This window comes from Caenorhabditis briggsae (genome assembly GCF_000004555.2).
Source record: "Caenorhabditis briggsae complete genome, chrIII, whole genome shotgun sequence".
Classification (NCBI taxonomy): domain Eukaryota; kingdom Metazoa; phylum Nematoda; class Chromadorea; order Rhabditida; family Rhabditidae; genus Caenorhabditis; species Caenorhabditis briggsae.
Window position 1 is genome coordinate 14,312,443 of NC_013490.2, and position 18,828 is coordinate 14,331,270.

At 37.3% G+C, this 18,828-nt stretch overlaps 4 protein-coding genes across 4 annotated transcripts; 1 reads left to right on the plus strand and 3 right to left on the minus strand.

Annotated features, from left to right (window-relative positions):
• Positions 1–788: 788 nt before the first annotated feature.
• On the plus strand, positions 789–9,007 carry Cbr-lron-13 (the record flags this gene model as incomplete). Its single annotated transcript, XM_045244677.1, has 10 exons — positions 789–893; positions 934–1,115; positions 4,195–4,282; positions 4,618–4,684; positions 4,906–4,976; positions 6,180–6,241; positions 6,701–7,069; positions 7,113–7,221; positions 7,280–7,744; positions 7,934–9,007. The coding sequence occupies 10 exons, from the start codon at positions 789–791 to the stop codon at positions 9,005–9,007; spliced, it is 2,592 nt and encodes an 863-aa protein (XP_045095684.1).
• A 109-nt stretch (positions 9,008–9,116) lies between these two features.
• CBG15311 lies at positions 9,117–12,942 on the minus strand (the record flags this gene model as incomplete). The annotated part of the gene is made up of 9 exons (XM_002643088.1): positions 9,117–9,260; positions 9,710–9,884; positions 10,038–10,300; positions 10,355–10,747; positions 10,799–11,227; positions 11,274–11,542; positions 11,711–11,846; positions 12,297–12,410; positions 12,805–12,942. The coding sequence occupies 9 exons, from the start codon at positions 12,940–12,942 to the stop codon at positions 9,117–9,119; spliced, it is 2,061 nt and encodes a 686-aa protein (XP_002643134.1).
• Positions 12,943–14,904: 1,962 nt separating this feature from the next.
• On the minus strand, positions 14,905–15,843 carry CBG15312 (the record flags this gene model as incomplete). Its single annotated transcript, XM_002643089.1, has 3 exons — positions 14,905–15,128; positions 15,177–15,300; positions 15,745–15,843. 3 exons carry the CDS (start codon positions 15,841–15,843, stop codon positions 14,905–14,907), a joined length of 447 nt encoding a protein of 148 aa, XP_002643135.1.
• A 420-nt stretch (positions 15,844–16,263) lies between these two features.
• On the minus strand, positions 16,264–17,843 carry CBG15313 (the record flags this gene model as incomplete). The annotated part of the gene is made up of 7 exons (XM_002643090.2): positions 16,264–16,275; positions 16,396–16,607; positions 16,783–17,001; positions 17,059–17,278; positions 17,561–17,634; positions 17,682–17,730; positions 17,778–17,843. 7 exons carry the CDS (start codon positions 17,841–17,843, stop codon positions 16,264–16,266), a joined length of 852 nt encoding a protein of 283 aa, XP_002643136.2.
• Positions 17,844–18,828: the final 985 nt, after the last annotated feature.

Consider the following 18,828-nt stretch of genomic DNA (forward strand, 5'->3'; position numbering starts at 1 on the left):
GAGAAAAGTGTGTGAGTGTGTGCATTTTCGATGTTGCTATGTATCGTTTGATTAGGCTAGAGTTACACACAGTCTCTTTTTCTATTCCCATTTTTCGTGTCTCTCAATTTTCTGTGTTGTTCAAATACACGGAAATTTGACTGGAGATGGGGTATGGAATATCGAGAACATCAGACAGTTAGATTGTGTAATCAATCACGCAACTGATCAGGTAGCTGCCGAAAAACGGAGAGCCGAAAAAATGAATATTGAGGTGGTGCACTGTAGATTTAGTGGTCAGCCGGTGGGAGGTGATAAGAGATTGAGAGCCGGGATCATAATCCAATCACCTCTAATAATCGGAACAGGCTGTTTCAAACAGCTGAGAGATTCATTAGGGGATGAGCCAAGCTAGCTAGAAATCATACGGATGAGAAATGAAAGAATAACTCGAATAGCCATAGTATACCAATGTAGATAAGATTGAGGATGACTCTAGGTACGATAAGATAGAATCAAATGAACTGGACTAAATCGAGGAGCCTGAACTGAGTGTCTATAAGATGAACTGGATAAATTGGAGGGGATACTGATCTCAATTGGACGAAGCTTATTCTTTTTATAACTCACTGTCAGGAGCATTAGGCTAATCAGCCATGTGGAGACAATTCAAGCCAACATTGGACTAGGCCACAGGGTATCTGAAGTGTCCAATAGATTTCTAGACGAGCCCATCTATCTACTTGGACTAGACCCCACATAGACCACTAACACGGGAAACAGTACACAACTTTCCAAATTTTTCAGAAATGCTTTCTCCATCTAAACGTCTGCTACTCGTTCTCCTATTCGTCTTCTACCATCCTATCAATTCCCTAACGACGTGCCCCAGACAATGCATTTGCCATGAAACAGTATAGCATGCTCGTGAGTCAGGGGAACGAACGTAACGAGAAAAAAACACTGCAACCAAAAACGAAAAAGAGCCATTTTCCACCAGTGCTCGTTGTTGCTGCTGGCCCGCTATTGCCCGAAAAGACAAAGCAAACAAAGAGAGAGAGAGGGAGAGATGGAAAGGTGGAAATGAAGCAAAAAAGTGAATGTCCACTTCCTACAGGTGGATGGGAGGAGAAGGTGTCATAGGTTTAGTAGTGATAACACAGCTCACTGCCAAACATATAAAATTTTGATACTAAAAGCAAAACTGTGGGGGTGTGTCTTATCTCCAAAATATAGCATTGAAATGACAAATTTTGAACCATGGCCTAGAAATCCGCTAACTGAATTTCTAGGTCATTTCTCTAGAAGCTGCCAGAGAAAAAAGGTTTAAAAACCATATTATCTCTTATATTCAAATCAAGCAATAAGAAAATCGAAACAACCACATTCCGCCCATATTCTCTTCTAGTTTCAACAACGACGATGGCCAGCAGAAAAAAATTTGCATAAAATCAAAAATTCATAGCGCATAAAGGGGGTTGTAATTCGATCTATATATGGTGTCCATATAATACAACCTTCAGTTAATACGTAGACCGCCCATCTTTTTTGGAGAAGAGGGTGTCATCACAGGTACTGGTCAAATATTGGACAATCATGGGGGCAAACGATGGTGATGGCATCGTCTGAAAGCTCTCGAACACAAAAAATATGATACGAAAAGTGTGTAAAAATTGATATATTTTTCGTGTATAAACATTCGAGATGATTCATCGAATGAAGAGAGAAAAAGAGCGATGATGACCCGGCGGGGCACGATTCAATCAACTAGAAACTTCTAGAAACTGTATAGTACTAAATTCTAGGGACCAAAAGATTTCAAATTTTGGACAGAAAATGAGCACAACTGCAAAATAAGCCTAATCCGTACCTCTCTAGGGGTGGTTCTCAAGCTAATTACACGAAAAAGCGGGAAAAGAGAGATACACACGACAGATGTCCTTCCTGTCCTCTCGCTCGCTTGGTGCTTATTAATTTTTTTGTCCGTGTCCGTTCGGTTTGGGACATTCAGTCACCATAATAACCTCCAGGCCATATGAGGAGAGATACCCTTTAATCATGGATAGGTTTGGGGGTCATGAGAGAGACAACATATAAGTTTTTAAAAGAGACATTTGAGTAGCCTAACTTTCAAGATTCCTAGGCCATCAAAAGTTTTAGGAAGGCATCCTGCAAAAGGATTCTAGACCATTGATAAGGCCTGGCCTAACTGTTAAGGTTTCTAGGCCAGTCTGACTTCCCAGAATGGATTTTTTCGGTCACCAGGAACATTTTTCAGGTGAAGAGACCAACATACTTGCAACGGGCCGGGTTTTTTTTCAGAATTTTCAGGGCCCGGCCCGGACCGCGGGCCAGGCCCTGATTTTGCAAGTATGGAGATCAACCGATTTTTCACAGAATCCATGAAGAATGTGAATAATAATTCAAAAACCGGTCGAAGTTATTTTACTGCTGTAGCCCATTATTTTTTTCACATAAAAGTTGAACTTTTGCCTTTCCTATAGGTAAAATATGGCCCTAAACACATTTTTTGGAAAAAAAAACAAAATTGAAATTGCCCCAAAAAATTATTTGCGATGGGGGTAAATTTGTGTATTTACTCAAGGTGTTGGTAGGAAACGAGAGAAATGGGAGGAGGAATATTATAAGACGAAGTGAAAATAAAAGACAGATTTCTTTAAAAAGAGAAAACTTTCAGTAAAAAGTTAAGAAAATAGGTAGAAATATCGATTTAAAAATCTCAAAAAGCAATTTTTTGAAAATGACTCATGAATTTTGAAATTGATTTCGAACTAGAGAGAAAATGCGTAAAATGGGTTCTTTGGACAAAATTGATGAAAATTCCTACCGTAATACCTGTAATAGAAGAGCCCTCTAAATTTCAACTTTCGGTCAATTTATCTCGATTCCTGTGAAAGGTTTAAAAAAGTTGTCAGCTGATAAATTGTTGATCATATTATGACAAACATTTTATCAGTTGACACATTTTGTATATCTCTTATAGGAACCGCGATAATTGAGCACAAACTTGGCAGTGTGGGGGCCATTCTTTTACAGGTTTTACTGTATTTTCGAACGAGATCAGCCGAAATAGTGAAAGGAAATAGATTTTCGCCGAAAAAAAATAAATTTTGAAAGCTTCGTTTGAGAAAAAGTTTCCTTTTTGAAGTCAAAATTTTTCAAAATTCAAAAAAATCAGAAATTTAGGAAGAAATAGGCACAGTGGGTGGTTTCAAACAGAAAAATGAACACAAGGAATCTCGATTTGTCACCGAAAAAAGAAAAAAAACTGTTTTCCTTGTTTTCCGCCTCTCGAGAATCTCAAGAACATTCTCTCATTCGAATCACAAAATTCGCGGCGAAATCCTCAGCGAAAAGCAAGTGCGCCCTGCCTCGATACGATTGCCTGCGTCTCTTGGGCGCCACCCAGTCTCTCGTTCGACCTTGAGCGGCGACTCAAAAAATGATGGACAGCTGGGGAGGGACAAGTCGAGTGGTTCGTTTTCTAAGAAGTTGTTGAGAGGAATGGAAGAAAAAGAAAGAAAAAGATGAAAAAGGAGATAGTGACCGAGAAAATTAACTTTTGAATTAAAAAAATAACGCAGATTTTCTGGCAATTAAGGATCAATTCGGAGAGCTCAAAACGGAAATTTCAGAAAGTGGGACAAAAAGCATCTAGTTGGCTGATGAGGCGACATTTCAATAGAACGTGATGAGCTGGAAATTTTTTTTTCAAAAATTGCGCGTGGAATGTGGTGTATTAATTTTAGGTGTTGGGTGTGTTACCTGAGAACCTAGAATACACGGAAATTCAAAAAATCGGGGAAAACGATTAGCAAGAAATTAAATACAAATAGAAGTAAAAGTAAAACTTCAAAGTTTTCAATTTTTAAAGAACTTGGAAAATTTCATAAAGTTACCTACAGTGTAACTCTTACAGTAGTAACTACAGTACCTCTAGACCAAAATTTTTGGAAAATTTGATTTTTGTGGCCACGAAATCTTGAAAACCAACTTCTAGTCCACTATTCATCAACAATCATAAAACAGAAACAAACACTATTGTATATGTGTCTTGTGAGGAGTCATTATGGTGCTTGTACGTATTTAGGGATTACAAGCCACCCGAACGGAAAACGGAAAAAGAAAGGAGACTACTGTGAATAGAAAGGGATAGCGAGACACAGACACAATCAATCGAGAGAGCATTTACAGATGCGAGACGTCAGAGAAGTCAGAGTTGATCATTTCCTCTTTGGGAAGCACATATATCACTTCACTTGTCGTGCACACTTGTGATAAGGTAGGGAGAGGATTTATTTATAAACTTAGCGAAAGAAGATTTCTGGAATTTTTAAGGAATTTTGAAACAATTTTAAAGGAGGACTCCGATCAAAAATTTTTATTGCCTTAAAATGTTTCAAAAAATATGTATTTTCCAAATATTATTGCGAAAAAATTCAAAAAAATCCAAAATCCCCGAAAAACGGCGCTGAAAAAAATAGGATTTGAATTCCCGCGCAGTGAGAAACCTAGGCCACGGCATCATAGCGCCTTTCTTACATGGAAAATAAAAATTTTAAACATATTTTTTTTTTGAGTTTCGAAATTTGAATCCGGAAAAATAAACTTTTTCAGGTTACTGTACAAAATGGAAGCTTTTCGGGAGTGGTACTGGTGGACCGATTAACATTCATTGCAATTGGTAAGAATCTAATAATTCGGAATAATTTTCAAATCTGAAGTTTTCGAAATTTAAGATTTGAACATTTGGAAAATCAAACAGTCCAATTAGATCGGAAGCTTCAAAAGTTTCTCCAGAGATTGGAAAATCGGAAAAAAAGATGGAATTAAAAAAATCAAGAATTCCTATTTACCAGAATTCCCATAAACTAAAAACTGGCGGCCTAATAAATGCATTTTCAGGCCGCCTATACTTTGAACCGCACGCCTTCAAAGGCATTCTTCAAAGCCCGAGACGGTTGGTAATTGATGATGTAGGTGAAAAAAACGATTCCAGAAAAAACAAAAAGTGACACAGACACATTTGATTCCAATTCTATTTCTTCCTACTGAACAGTTAGCTGTATAGAATTTCTCTCTCTCTCTCTCTCTCTCCCTCTCTCTCTCTCTCTCTCTCTCTCTCTCTCTCTCTCTCTCTCTCCTTCCATCCACACCTATTACCATTCGAAAAAGACGCTAGAGAGTGTGAGAATCGAGGAGGGTGATTAGAGAAAATAAAAAAGTACAACTGGTTTTCTCTCTCGGAAAAGATGTATGTGTCCCGACTATTAAAAGTACGTTCACATAGAGAGTTGGAAATGAGAAAATGTTCTAGAAAAATTGGAAATTTCAGAATTCCCTGGGACATCTGAAATTTGAATTTCTAATGATCCTCATCTCAATAAATAGCTAAAAATAGGTTCAAAATTATTTTTCCTAGAACCATACGAAAAAAAACAATACAGAAACCAGAGAAAACTGACGGAAATAACAAAAAAAAAAGAAACAAAACATACAGAAATGATGATGATTCTTCTAGATGAATCATCCAAAAAAAAAGTGTTTTTTGTTAAGAAAATTAGGAATTGCGAAATCTACAGAACGTAATAGAAAGTCAATCAGAGCCTACTGTCAGATGGCTGTAGCTACAGTAATCCCCAAGATCTATAGATTTTCATCCACATATCCGTATCTACAGTAATCCTAGGCGAGATATTTATGTTTCAAAAAATAGAACAAAACTAAAAAAGCGAATTCTCTCAGGTTTTCTATTTCTAGTACCTAAATTGAAAATTTTTGCCGAGAGATGTAATATTTGTGCACCGAATTGGTAGAATTCGGAGAACACAAAAGTGGCAAAAAGTAAACTTTTGGGGGGAAAACCGAGTAAATTGAAAATCTTAAAGGGACAAAAAAGAGCGCAACTGGTTAAGTGATCAATCAACTATTTAAAAAAACAGACAATTTTAAATTTTCAAAAAAAAAAGAATGTGTTAAAGGAGGAAGGTTCTCAGGAGTTTAAGACAGTGTAGCTCAGCTGATTTTCTAGAAAAAAAACAGATAGAAGCAAAAAAGTAAATGTTAAAAATAGAAACAAAATTTTGTTTTCACAAAAGATTAAAATTGAAACAAGTAGGTCAAAAATCTTATGGCTCTCATGTAGAAGCTTTTAGAAAAATCAAATTTATATTTCTCAGGTCACCATACCATCTTTGGCACCAGTCGCGTTTGCCGGATTATCACATATTGATCATTTTTGGTAAGATATGATTATTTTCGAAAATACCGCAAAACCTGTATAAAAAAGGGCCGGTATTTCTATTGTTCCAAGGTATCTCCGGGGGGCCCTTCTGTTTTTCCGGCCAGTTTTTTCCGAAAATTTGCAACGAAAAATTCGACGAAGTTTCGTTCAAAATTCATGAAAATCTACCAATTTCACCAAAATTTATCAAAATTTTTATCGAAAAATAGAGTTTCAACAAATTTCTATTAAATTCTGGAGTTCGCGGAATATTTTCCACTGAAAAAGTACGGAAATTTTCTGATTTCAAAACACATTTTGAAGAGCGGTCCATTTTCATAGAGGGCTTTTCTATTATGGGGGCCCTTCTATTAAAAGGGCCTTTCTAGTACAGGATTTTATACGTTTTTGAAAATTCCTGAAAGAATTTGCAGTTCAGAATTTCAAAAATCATATTCTGATACTTTGAATTTCCAGGATCCGCAAATCACAGATCGACGTCATTGCAATGGAAGCTTTTCACTATTTGACCAACATTGATTATATTTATTTCCATCAATCAAAAATTGGACGAATCGAACGAAAGGCTTTCTCAAAAATGTATCAAATCGATCATTTATATTTCAAAGATTCCGTTGAAATCGGAATGATAGAATCAGAAGCGTTTTCTGAGAGTCAAGTGGATGAATTAATATTTGATGGGATTACTGTAGAATCTGCTCATGATACTTTTCTTCTGAACTTGAATTCTGAGAGTACCATTTTCAAAAATTCCACGATTTTTTTAATACCAAGACAGGAGGAGAATGTTATTGAGCTCAATGAAGAGCAGAAAACTATTGAGAGGTTAGTTAAAAATTGGGCGGGAATTTGAATTCTTTTTTTCCAGATGCCTCATCCATTCTTCCAACTTCAATATTCTGAGTCCATACAAGTTGGGTTGTAATGTTCTAGAAGTTTCCAGTTCAAATATTCAAAGGATTGGTCCAGTTTCAAGGGTAAGGAAAATCTGAAAACTGGGAATTTCCAGAAAATTATGTACATCAAATTTTTCAGGACATCGACACTCCAGTGTTCCGTCCAGAACCTTCGCTTTCTGCTTCTCTAAATTCTGTAATCTTCTCAAATTGTTCAATTGGATCTGTGGATTCGTACTCTTTCACCAACTACACATTATCCATTCTACAATTCGATCACTCCAAGATCACATCTTTCAAATCGAAGGCAATTGAAAAATCGAAAATCCAAAAAATAGGATTTGAAGGATCAAAGATCGAAGTTTTCAATGAGTCCAGTATTCATAAATCAACTATTAAAACTTTGGATTTCAATGGAATGGAAATAGAGATAATCGAAAAGGAATGGATTCAGAGTTCGACTATTTCAAAGATGAGAATAATGAATTCGAAGATAGAAAATATTGAAAAAAATGTATTCAAAGATTCGAGTTTTGGAGAGATTGAAGTTGATGGGAATAGAATAACCATGATGGATTCTGAAGCGTTTTATGGGGATAATCAGGTGAGCCTTGAAATAAAAAATCAAAGAGATAAATGGAAAACGTAGTAAGAGATGTAGATAAAACTGAATAGGTAGTCGTTGATTATTCAAATCGTTCGTTGAGCTCACCGACCTGAGATCCCTCTTTATCCTAGCCAATGAATGTGACATATTCACAGCCAAACTCATTAAAACTTGGCAAACTTTCAGATCTCGACTCTCTCGGTCACCGCCAACGACCTAACCACCTCCACGCCATCTCCATCATTGCTCTCCCCCTTTTCCCATCCAACATCCTTCATCCTTGCCAACAACACCATTGACTGCTCACCCTCTGATTGTTCCACCAACTCATTCCTTCTTAACTCTCCCAAACATTCCCCACTCCTTTATCAAATTTCCAATAATCGATGCCGTCCTCCAAGTCAGTCACCATGCGTGGAACCCCGATCTATCACCATCGAAGATCACGGAATCACATGTCGGATATCGAGCCTTCTTGCTGATTGCGCATGCACATCTTCCACTTCATCGATTCCTTCGAGATTCCCAATTGACGCGAATATTTCAATAGTTGTTCTTGGAGATTGTGAACACCTTACACTTGATCAACAGAAAGCCGAATTTTCACAAATTTATATTTTTCGAACTTCCAAACTTGTTGTCTTGGAACTACCCAGATCTCTGAAAGTTTTCAAGATTTTCCATTCTACAGTATCTCTGATGCGTCAGGAACGGTACGATCATTCGACAGTAGTCACCCCTCAATCCTGGGAAATCTCAAATTCCAAAGTTGACCTTATTGGTCCTTTTGGTCTCTCTAACCTTCAAATTTCCACGTTATACCTTCATTTCTCTAGACTTTCTCATATCCCATCCCAATCTACTCGAAATTCTAAAATCCAAAATCTAATCATCCAAAATTGTTTCCTAGAATCTACACAACCCCTTTTCGAAATCTCGGAAACGCTTCAGATGAGCCATTCGGTGATTTTCTCATCGCCACGTGGATTGGGAACTATTTCAAGTGCTCAACTCCAGAATAACACTCTCCTCGAGTGTTGTCGTCACCCATTCGTTCCCACTGACTACCGTAATCCAATGGGTCTTGACACGATTGATATGGATCCACGTTGTGATTTACATTTTTATGGGAGTAGGTGTTTCAATTTAGATAGTGTTGATAATGGAGTTTATACGAATTTGCCAATTACCTCTTCTTTTAATTGTGAATATCATCTCTTGCCGCTTGTTTTCTGTATATTTGTATATTTTGGTTTTTAAAGAATTATCTTAAGATTTTTCAAAACTTTATTTTCTTGTAATATTGTTAAAATAGCAAACACTACCATATACAAAGACTAAAAACAATAAAACAGTTATTTTAAAAAAGTTATAAATTCGGGAATTGTTTATAAACTTTAGCCATTCCATCCTTATATTTCAGCCTCAGTTGTGGTCGTTTTGCTTTTAGAGTTGGTGTCAAAAGTCCATTTTCCACAGTGAAGGCGTCAGAGGTTAGAATAACTTTTTTGACCTGAAAAAATTGTTTTAAAGGAGGCGAGGCAGCAAAAATTTCGGGGGACAGTTCGGGGGACGAAATCGCGCCGCGCTTATGTAGACCATCGATCATCAGGCGCCCCAATATGTTTCGTTCTATAAAGTTCAGAGTTTTAAAGGTGGGGGGACAGGAGATTTTACGAGGGATTTTTGGGGCCAGAGTATGCATTCTACCGTAACGGTGTACAACGCTAAATGTCACTCTGCGTACAGCTGTCGTCCTCGCCTTTATGTATGCAATCGGGAAGCCGCTTTTCCTCTGCCCGCGTAGCTCAGCCGGTAGCGGCGCCGCACCCGCAATCCTCGCCTCCACAAGTTCAACTCCTCGAGGGGCGTAAGTAAACGGAATTTCGAGAAATTTATTTTCTTCATGTCCCCCCACCTTTAACAACTTTTCTTCAAATCAAAATAAATCCATGTTCATACCTGTTCAATAGAATTCAATTTGTTGGCTTTTCCAATTGCATGCAGCTCACTGAGCACAAATTCTTTTGCTTTTTCATCCTGGCAGATTTCTTCGATCGTTCTTGAACCAGCTCCTTGCTTCTCATTCCACTCCATAATCACATCAGGCTCTGGGACTACCACGGCGATGAGCCATCTGGAAAAAAGCCCTCGAAATTAAAGAAAATATAATTTGTTTCATTTTTCAGAACATTTTCAGAACACCACCAAAATTTTGAATTTGACAAGACCTACAGTAGTGTTCAATCAAAGTTTTAATGACCTAGCTGGCAAACGCGCCCTACCGTACCTCTCCAAACTATCTCCATCGACATAAACCTGTTGAGCAACTGGTGTTCTGATATAGACCTGCTCAATCTTCTCCGGTGCCACGTATTCTCCTTGTGCCAACTTGAAAATGTGCTTCTTTCTATCGATAATTCGAATGGTTCCATTTGGAAGCATCTCTCCAATATCTCCGGTTTGCAGGAATCCTTCCTCATCAAAAAGCTCGGCAGTACGTTCTGGATCCTTGTAGTATCCCTTTGTAACACATGGTCCCTTGATACGAATCTGAAAAATTTCAGAAAAAAAGGAACTATGTATGCCTATCCGAATGTCCCTTACCTCTCCCTTCCCATCCTTCGCATAGTAATTCAAATCTGGAACATCGCCCAACTTTACTAATGCACACGGAGCCGGTGCTCCACAATGGCCAGTACTTGGGTCACCCATCCAAGTGAACGTGGCTAGAGCAGTACACTCAGTTTGTCCGTATCCCTCAACAATTGTGGCTCCAAGAGTCACACGACAAGTTTCAAGAACCGTCGAGGAGATTGGAGCGGATCCTGTGACCATCAAATCCACTTTTCCTCCGATTTGCTCTTGAATCTTTCTGAAGACGAGACGATCCCAGATTGTGTCTCTTCCAACTTTTCCCGCACGAACTTGTTTGAGTTTTCGAGCGAACGCAATGTTGTAGACTAGTTTTGCCATGAATCCTTGTTGTTGGACTTTGCTCTGGAGAAAAGAAATTTCGAATTTCAATGTGTTGAATTTCCAACGACTTACCGTAATCGCATCATAAAGCCTGTTCAAAAGACGTGGTACTACTGGGAATACTGTAGGCTTCAGAGACTTGATATCATCAGTCAGTCCTTGAATACTTCCACGGAAATAACCGATTTTGGATCCGAATCCCAAAAGTGTCCAATGAGTGAGTTGCTCCATCATATGAGACAGTGGGAGGTAGGAGATATGAACCTGTGTCGCATCAATCATAGATGGTTGGAATGCAAATAGAATCTTCAAGAATCCACTGATATTCGCCACAATATTCTCGTGGGTCAACATGACACCTTTCGGGGTTCCAGTGGTTCCAGAAGTGTAACAGATGATGTAAGTGTCTTCTGGTTTCGGAAGGTTGTTCGTGAATTCGTATTGGCTTCCAAGAGTGATAGCATTGTCGAAAGATTCTAGACGGATGGTATCGAAGGTGGTCTGAAGCAATTTGAATTTGACTACTGCTTAGCTCATTTTAACTCACCATTCCCTCTACCAATTCAGCACTATCAATTACAATAACATGTTTCAACGTTGGCATTTTTTCGCGATTTTGGATCAAACACTCTGCCTTCTTGAAATTATCCACAATGACCACTTCAATTTCCGCTTGAGACACAATGAATGATGCTGCCTCTGCACCAAGGGTATCGTATAATGGAACCACTACCATTGACTGTTCAATGCAGGCCAATGCACTGATTAGCCATTGAGGAGAGTTACGGGCATAGATTCCAATGTTTGTGGTGTTTCCTGGAACATGAGGAGTTTGGGAATTTTGATGAAATGATCTCAGTATTATGTAAATTTTTTAATAAGTAGATCTGGAAATTTCCAAAATTAATTGGTCAGAACTTCAAACGTTTGCAATTAATAGAATTTTGAACTAGCACGAAACATTTAGCTAGAAAGTAGACGTACCTGGTTTGAGTCCAAACTCATGAATCAAAGCCATTGACAACTTTTGGGCCTTATCATGAACCTCATCGTAACTCAAGAAGTCATATTCAGAAGTGGCGCTTGCTCTGGTTCCAACGCATGCTCCACCTTTGCTCTCCTGAAAAGTGGAAACCAATTTTGAAAAAATAAATTTGTGAAATAGAGTCCTATACTTCCCATGGTTCCGATGTCCCTCGAGTCCAGTCTACCCAGGTTCAATATCTAATCTTTAGACACTTTTATTATCTATATTTTTTCTTCATTCCAAAAAATATGGTGTGATGATGATGCCATGAGAATAATGTCCTTTTTTGCTTCCCTTGAATACTTTGTTTTCTTATCACTTATCACTTGAAAATCTTATCACTTGAAAACTTTCTTGTACTTTTTTCTTTTTATAGGGCGGCGCAAATCGGAGAGAGATACAAAAAACGCTGGGAACGTTTTTTTTTAAATTAAAGTTCAAGAAGAACAGACGGAACTACAGGAAAAAAGAATCATAATCTCAGTCTCCCAAAAACCATTCAACCATTTTTAGGTTCATTTAAAAATTCAGAATCAATCCTACCTTTTTTCCTTTCAAGAAGACGTCATGAATCGTGGCAACTTCTGGATAGAATCTCGTCAACACATCGTCATTCTCATTTTCCATCAACGCACTTTTCCAGACTCCTGGTTGTCCCTGAAAATTTTGCTCTTTGCTTTTTTTGGATCTTTAGGCCACGACCCTTCTTGCCAGGCTCCTTAATTTTTCATATTTCAAAAAACCATTTTTTTACTTTTTCAAAAGACATAAAATTTTTGCTCCCAAAAAGTAATCCTTATTGAAAAATTGACAGTTTCTTGACTTCAAAGATAATGCGTCGAAGTATGAAAAAACTTATTGGAAGAGGATTTTTTTATTTTATTGAAAGTACATTAAACTTTGGAATAGTCAGATTTTGGGTTTACGACAAAAAAAAGAAGTTTTGTTACGATTTGAAACTTTTAGAAGATCCTGGAAAATCAAAAATGGAAAATCAGAATTTTACCCAGCTTCTGGTTTAGCAAATTTTCTAAAAACCAAAGTCTCTTACCTTAACTTCAACGGCTTGTTTATCCACAGAAAGACCATTTGGAAGTGAAAGTTTTTGAGATTTTAAAAGTTTACAATACAAAAAATACGAAGAACCGATGAATGCAGCAGCCAATGTTAAAGCTGTTTCGTTGGTCATTTTCCTGAAAAAAAAAGGATTTCTGGTTTTTTTGAGCCGAGGTATAACAATTCAAAAAAAGACAAGTTAAAATTTCTAACCACCAAACCAAATCTACAGTTTAAAGTGTAATCACAATCGCGATCAATTAGTTGCGCTAATTAGCGGAAAATTCAATTTTTCAGTTAATTGGCACGTACTTTGAAATGTGTACTGGCAAAAACGGAAATTGAAACTGTGAAAAGCGAAAAGTTCTCTAAAATGTGCCAAAAATTACAGAAACATCAGTCAGACAGTCTTCGTGTAAGCAGCCAAAAAAATTTCCTGAAACATTGAAAATCTGCTCATGTCTTAATTTTTCAGAATTTAAGAATTCAAAAAACTATTTTTGTTTCGAAAGGAAGCCTACGGAATTTTATACACATTGTCATACACAAAAACCAGTCCCCAATACTTTAACCCAATATTTCTCGGTTCCTGTTAAAAATATCAAAAATGTGTCAACTGACAAAATGTTTACTCCAATATCAAAAACATTTTGTCAGTGGACACCTCTTTGATATTTTCCACCCGAAAAGAGATAAATTGGGTCAAAGTTAGGCTCGGCGTAGCTCGACCCCGCATAGCTCAGCATTTAGTTCAAGAGCTTCGGGGGACTTCCAGAAATAAAAATTATAAGGAAAAGTGGTTTTTAGATGCCCCAAGGCACCACACCTAAGAAGAACGACCCATTTCAAACCAGTTGTTCCAAAAAAGGAAACTAAAACAAAAAAAATCTAGGGGGGCTACTACTATAGGGCATAAAGAAGAAGAAGAAGAAGACAGAGAGACATACAAATGACACGGGTATTCACTGTCAGATAACCAAATACACTATCTTATCTCTAACCACTCTCTCGATTTACACACACTATTTCTCCTCTTATCACTAATTTCTCCTACTGTGATGGGCAGAGAATTGAGACCCCCTTCTGTCGTCGTCTTCTTTTTTCTCTACAATCATTTGCTAATTACGACTAGAAAAGAATGGAGAGAAAAAAAGAAGTTTTTATATATGTACGTAGGAAGTTTCTCTAGAATTATCAGTGATCAGCAGTACACAATTCTTTTTTTGGGGTTTAAAGTGCAGTCCAAAAATGGTGCGATTCCGTTTCCGTGATGCTGGAAAAGTACACAGAATAGAAATGGAGAAAGAGGCCAAAACTGCAAGCTGTTAACAGTTTTACCTCGTAGGTTTTCCCAATTTTTTGAGGACCTCAGTATGTTTTCGAAAGGGGGATTTTGATTTTTTTGGACTTTCCCATTTTCTGAATTCTCAGATTTCTGAATATTTTAATTCCAGAACTAGCTAAAATATTCCGATTTTTTGGAATTTGAAGTCTTCGAATTTTAGACTTTTGAAAAGTGCACGGAGCCTAAATTGCAAACTGCTAACAGTTTTACTACCTAATTTTTTCTCGGTTCAGGTTTTTTTAAAGCCTCACTATCCGTATTTTTTTGGAATATTGAGTTTTTGAGTTTTTTCTGTTTTCTGATTTTCAGAATCTGGATATTTAACATTTCCTAAATTCTCAGATTTCAGAATACCGTAATTTCAGAATTTTGAAGCAAAACTATTCCGATTTTTTGGATTTTGAAGATTTGAATTTTTCGAATTTCAGAATCTAAAATATTTCTAACTTGCAGTTATTTTCGATTTTCAAATTGTTTCAAATTGGGATTTTTGATATTTGTTTTCATAAATTTTTGAATCTCTCAATCTTCATTTTTCAAGGAAGTTCTGTACGTCTGTCCAAATCTCCAGATGTCTGCATCTCTAAAGAATTTATTATAATCTCTATTCAACTGATCTATCTATCTTATATTACAAGTAAATTACTTCTGGAATGTATAAAAAAGGCAAATTATAAGAAAACCGTATGAGAAAAGTTACCGTAAATCAAAATACAAAATAATTAACATTAATTAGCAAAAAAAAATCAATTAACAAGTTTTCAATTTCTCCTCAATTTCCATTTTCGGAATATATTCAGGTGGTGGGATAATCGTGCGATTTGAGGAATTCACTGAATAACTGGGTGGGTAATTAACAATTCTAAGGTAGATATTTTGAGTGAATTGAAGAATGTAGGCGGTGGCAATCGCGCTGGCAATGCAGATGGCCAATGAGGGGATGAGGATGAGCATTAGGATCACGGTGGAGACAGCTGGAAAAAATTGGATTTAATTTTTTTTTTGGGTGTTTTTAAACTCACTCTGAGCAATGAAAGCGATGCCAAAATTGAAAATCGCGGTGACAAGGAAAATGGCGAGAGAGAAGGAGACAGGTAGGACGCAGAAGATCAGAATGATTTGGCCAGTGAACGCAGGAAGAGACTTCTGGAATTATTAATAGTTTAGGATTTTCATGATGACCTAGAAAGTTTTGAATGTTTCTTGATTCTTTGACTTAAAAAATTTTGACCAAAAAAAATTCCACGTAAATTTTTTCACGTTGAAAATTTCACGCAAAAAATACACGTAAAAAATGTTAAGTTAAAATTTCACATAAAAATTCCAACCAAATTTTTTTCACGCAATTTGTTTGACCTAAAAAATCACCTAAAAATTCCACGTAAATTTTTTTTCACCTAAAAAACTTCACGTTAAAAATTCCACGTAATTTTTTACGTAAAAATTTTACTGAAAAAGTTTCACGTCAAAAATTTCACTTAAAAATTCCGCGTTAATTTTTTTCACGTAAAAAAAATTTCACCTAAAAATTCGGTTTTTTTCACGTAATTTTTTTTTTCAAATTTCCCGCCAAACCAAAAAAAAGCTTACTATAAACTGATTGACATAAATCACCAACACTTCGACCAACGTCATTTGCTTCCTCCTGTACACGTCCGCCGCCGCTTCATCGTCTTCTGACGACGTCATCTGAACTTTCAGATGATGTTCTATTTTTTCCAAACATTTAGAAGTACCTGGATAGATTAGAAACTTATTGTGGATAGAATGAAAATTAGAGAAGCCTTGAAAGAGGAGAAATTGGGGAGGAAGGTTCTAGAAGTTTATTCCATTTTTAGACAAAAAGAAATCTATATACATCTACGAAAAAATTTATTTCAAGTGGGGCGGGGGACCAAATGGAAAGCATTCTAGTCAGTCAATATATAGATAATAAAGGGGAAAAATCATTTTACAGAGAAGGGAAATACGCTGAAATGGGGAAAATACGGTTTTTGAACAACGGGATGGGGAGGAGGGTAGAGAAATCGACTCATAATGGACAAACGGAATAAAATGAACTGTTAACGGCATCTGGAGTTTTGGGAGAAGACGTCAGACTGCTAATGTTTATTCGTCGATCTGGAAATAAAAAGTTTTTATAGTCAAAGTTTTATTTAATTTTTAACTAAAATTGATTCGTTTTCAATGTCTTCCCTTTTTCATTTTTACACAATCCAACCCATTTTTCAATTCCCTTACCTCCTGAGTGACCTTCTTTAGAATGTCTCTAACCGCACTTCCATCGACTGGAGCATCTGTGAAAATAGTTCCGACGAATGCGTGGGATCCCCAGCAGGCGTGTTGAAGCACCTTGCAACATCCCAAATCTTCAATCTTGAATCCCATCTGCTTGTAGGCGTCGTTGGTCTCAAAGAGGGTGTGGTTGGTGTAGTCTCCCATGTATGGGCGGCCTGAAAGAAGAAATTCGGTGTTTACGGAGTTTAGAGCAGCGGGATCGACGACAACATTCGAAAATCTGTTTTTTTAGCTTTGAAATGTCTGGAAGAATATTTGAAGCCTATTTTAACTAAATTTTTCAAAAGTGTCGTCAAATCTGTTGTTTTCTCGGTGCAAACATCAACGCACCTGAAGATGGATCAATGAAATCCGCCCAATAACCGAAACGATGAAGTGTCGAGCAGATGGCGTTAGCGGACATGATGAAAGACGCGGTGAGCTTCTCTCTCTCCTCCTCCATCGACTCACTCCACGCCTTCATGTCAAATTCCGACTTTTGGGTCAAATTGAAAACAGTAACATTGCTCATCTTCTGAGTCTCCATTTGTGGGAACAGGTACTTCATTTCTGGAAATTTATGACATTTTTGAAGCGCCTCTTTTTTAACGGAGTTTCAGGACTAACCCTTCTTGAGCAGCTTCGGTGCCTCAATAGCGGAGAGCTCAATTTCAACATCAGCGGCGTTAGCCTGAATCTCCTCCATTGCTTCTTCTTTTAGTTGAGCCAAATGAGTACGGTCGACTTCAATGTTGGTGTTTGAGAGGAGGTTGATCAGTGAGTGCTCGGTGTCATCCATCACACGTTCGATTTTTGAGTTCTCCTTTTGCTGACGAAGGCTTAGTGGCTGAAAATGATATTTTGATGGCCTAGAATGCTTGTTTTCGGCTTTGATGGCCTAGGATCTCAATTCTAAATCTTTTGTGATCTAGAATTTCAAATCATGAACTAGCGATTCATAATCGTAAGAAGAGAATAGCCAAGAAATTTCGAAACTAGCTTCGGGGTGGCTTAACATTCTTTTTTTCGGCTTTGATGGCCTAGGATTCCAAATGGCAAAGTCTGATGACCTAGAACTTCATTTCTATTATCTTTTATTCACACAGATGCCTCATCTATCTTTCCGTACCTTATGAGCAAACGAGACGTCTCCCTGGAACGGATATTGACTGTCGTTTGGTCCCAACAACGAGTTTTGGCGAGCTGGAACTTTTTTGGGCGGTTTTTTTGTATGGAGATCAAGAACTTACGAGTAGTGCCCTTTCCAACAAAAACGATCGGTGTCGGATCGATTTGGACCTGTAAATTGAAAATTGGATTTAAAAAAACTGAAAAAATCGTCCAACCTGAGTGGAGAACGCGGCGATTCGCTGAGTGAACGCGCGCATTTGTGGGCCTTTGGCGGACAACATCCTTCTGAAAATGGTTATTTTTTGGTGAAAATTGAGAAAGAATAAGCATTCAAAACGAAACAGAAGTGGCAACAGTGAGACGATTCTTCGATAAAGTTGGCGTCGCATGGGAGAGAGACGTAGAGTAAAAGAGGAGATGAGAGATAATGGTGCGCAGAAGAGACGGTAGAGAAAGAGAGGGAGCGAGAGGAGGAGAGAGACGTCTCGTCATGTGAACTAGGAGGAGAGGAATCAATGTTTTTGTGTGTTGTTGATGGAAAAAAAATGAAAAATTAGATAAAAAATTAAAGGAAATCAGGAGACAAAATTGAGAAAAATTGTTTATTGTTATCGAGATTTGTGATTCCTAAAATCTGAGGAATCAATATGAAAAAGGGAAAAAAAATTTATATGGGATAGATTTTAGACATTCGAAAATTTAAAACGGACATCCGGACACACAGAAACACATATTGACCTAAAAATCCATTTTTAAACGAAAAAAAATCAGAATCATAGGACTCTCTCAGCCATTCACGTGCAGTTCTGTGTTGTCTCCTTCTTCTTTAAAGTCCCTTTTCTTCTTCATCTTCTTCTTTCTTCTCTCGAAATATTGCATCTTGCACGTAGAACTTGATGTTTTGTAGTGAAGAAGTTTCTGTTGTTTTTGTTTTTTTTTTTTGAAATTCGAATTTCTCGAAAATTTCCGAAAAAAATAGAAAAATCTGGAAAAAAAGTTGGAAATTTTAGAAAATTTCATCTGAACACATTTTTTTACTCGAAAAATCCCAAAGAAAACCTCTGAAAAGATGAATTCTAGCAAAAAACCTGAAATTTCGAAAATTGAGACCCCGTAAATTCCGGAGAAAAAAATTTCCGGGGAAAAAAAACTCCGGAGAAAAGTGGGCGAAGTCAGGGGCGGAGCCTAATTTGCAACCCTGGCACGGTTTTTGTTATGACCGCATCCAAATGTGCTAAAAACCCGTGCGGCAAAACCGTGCCAGGG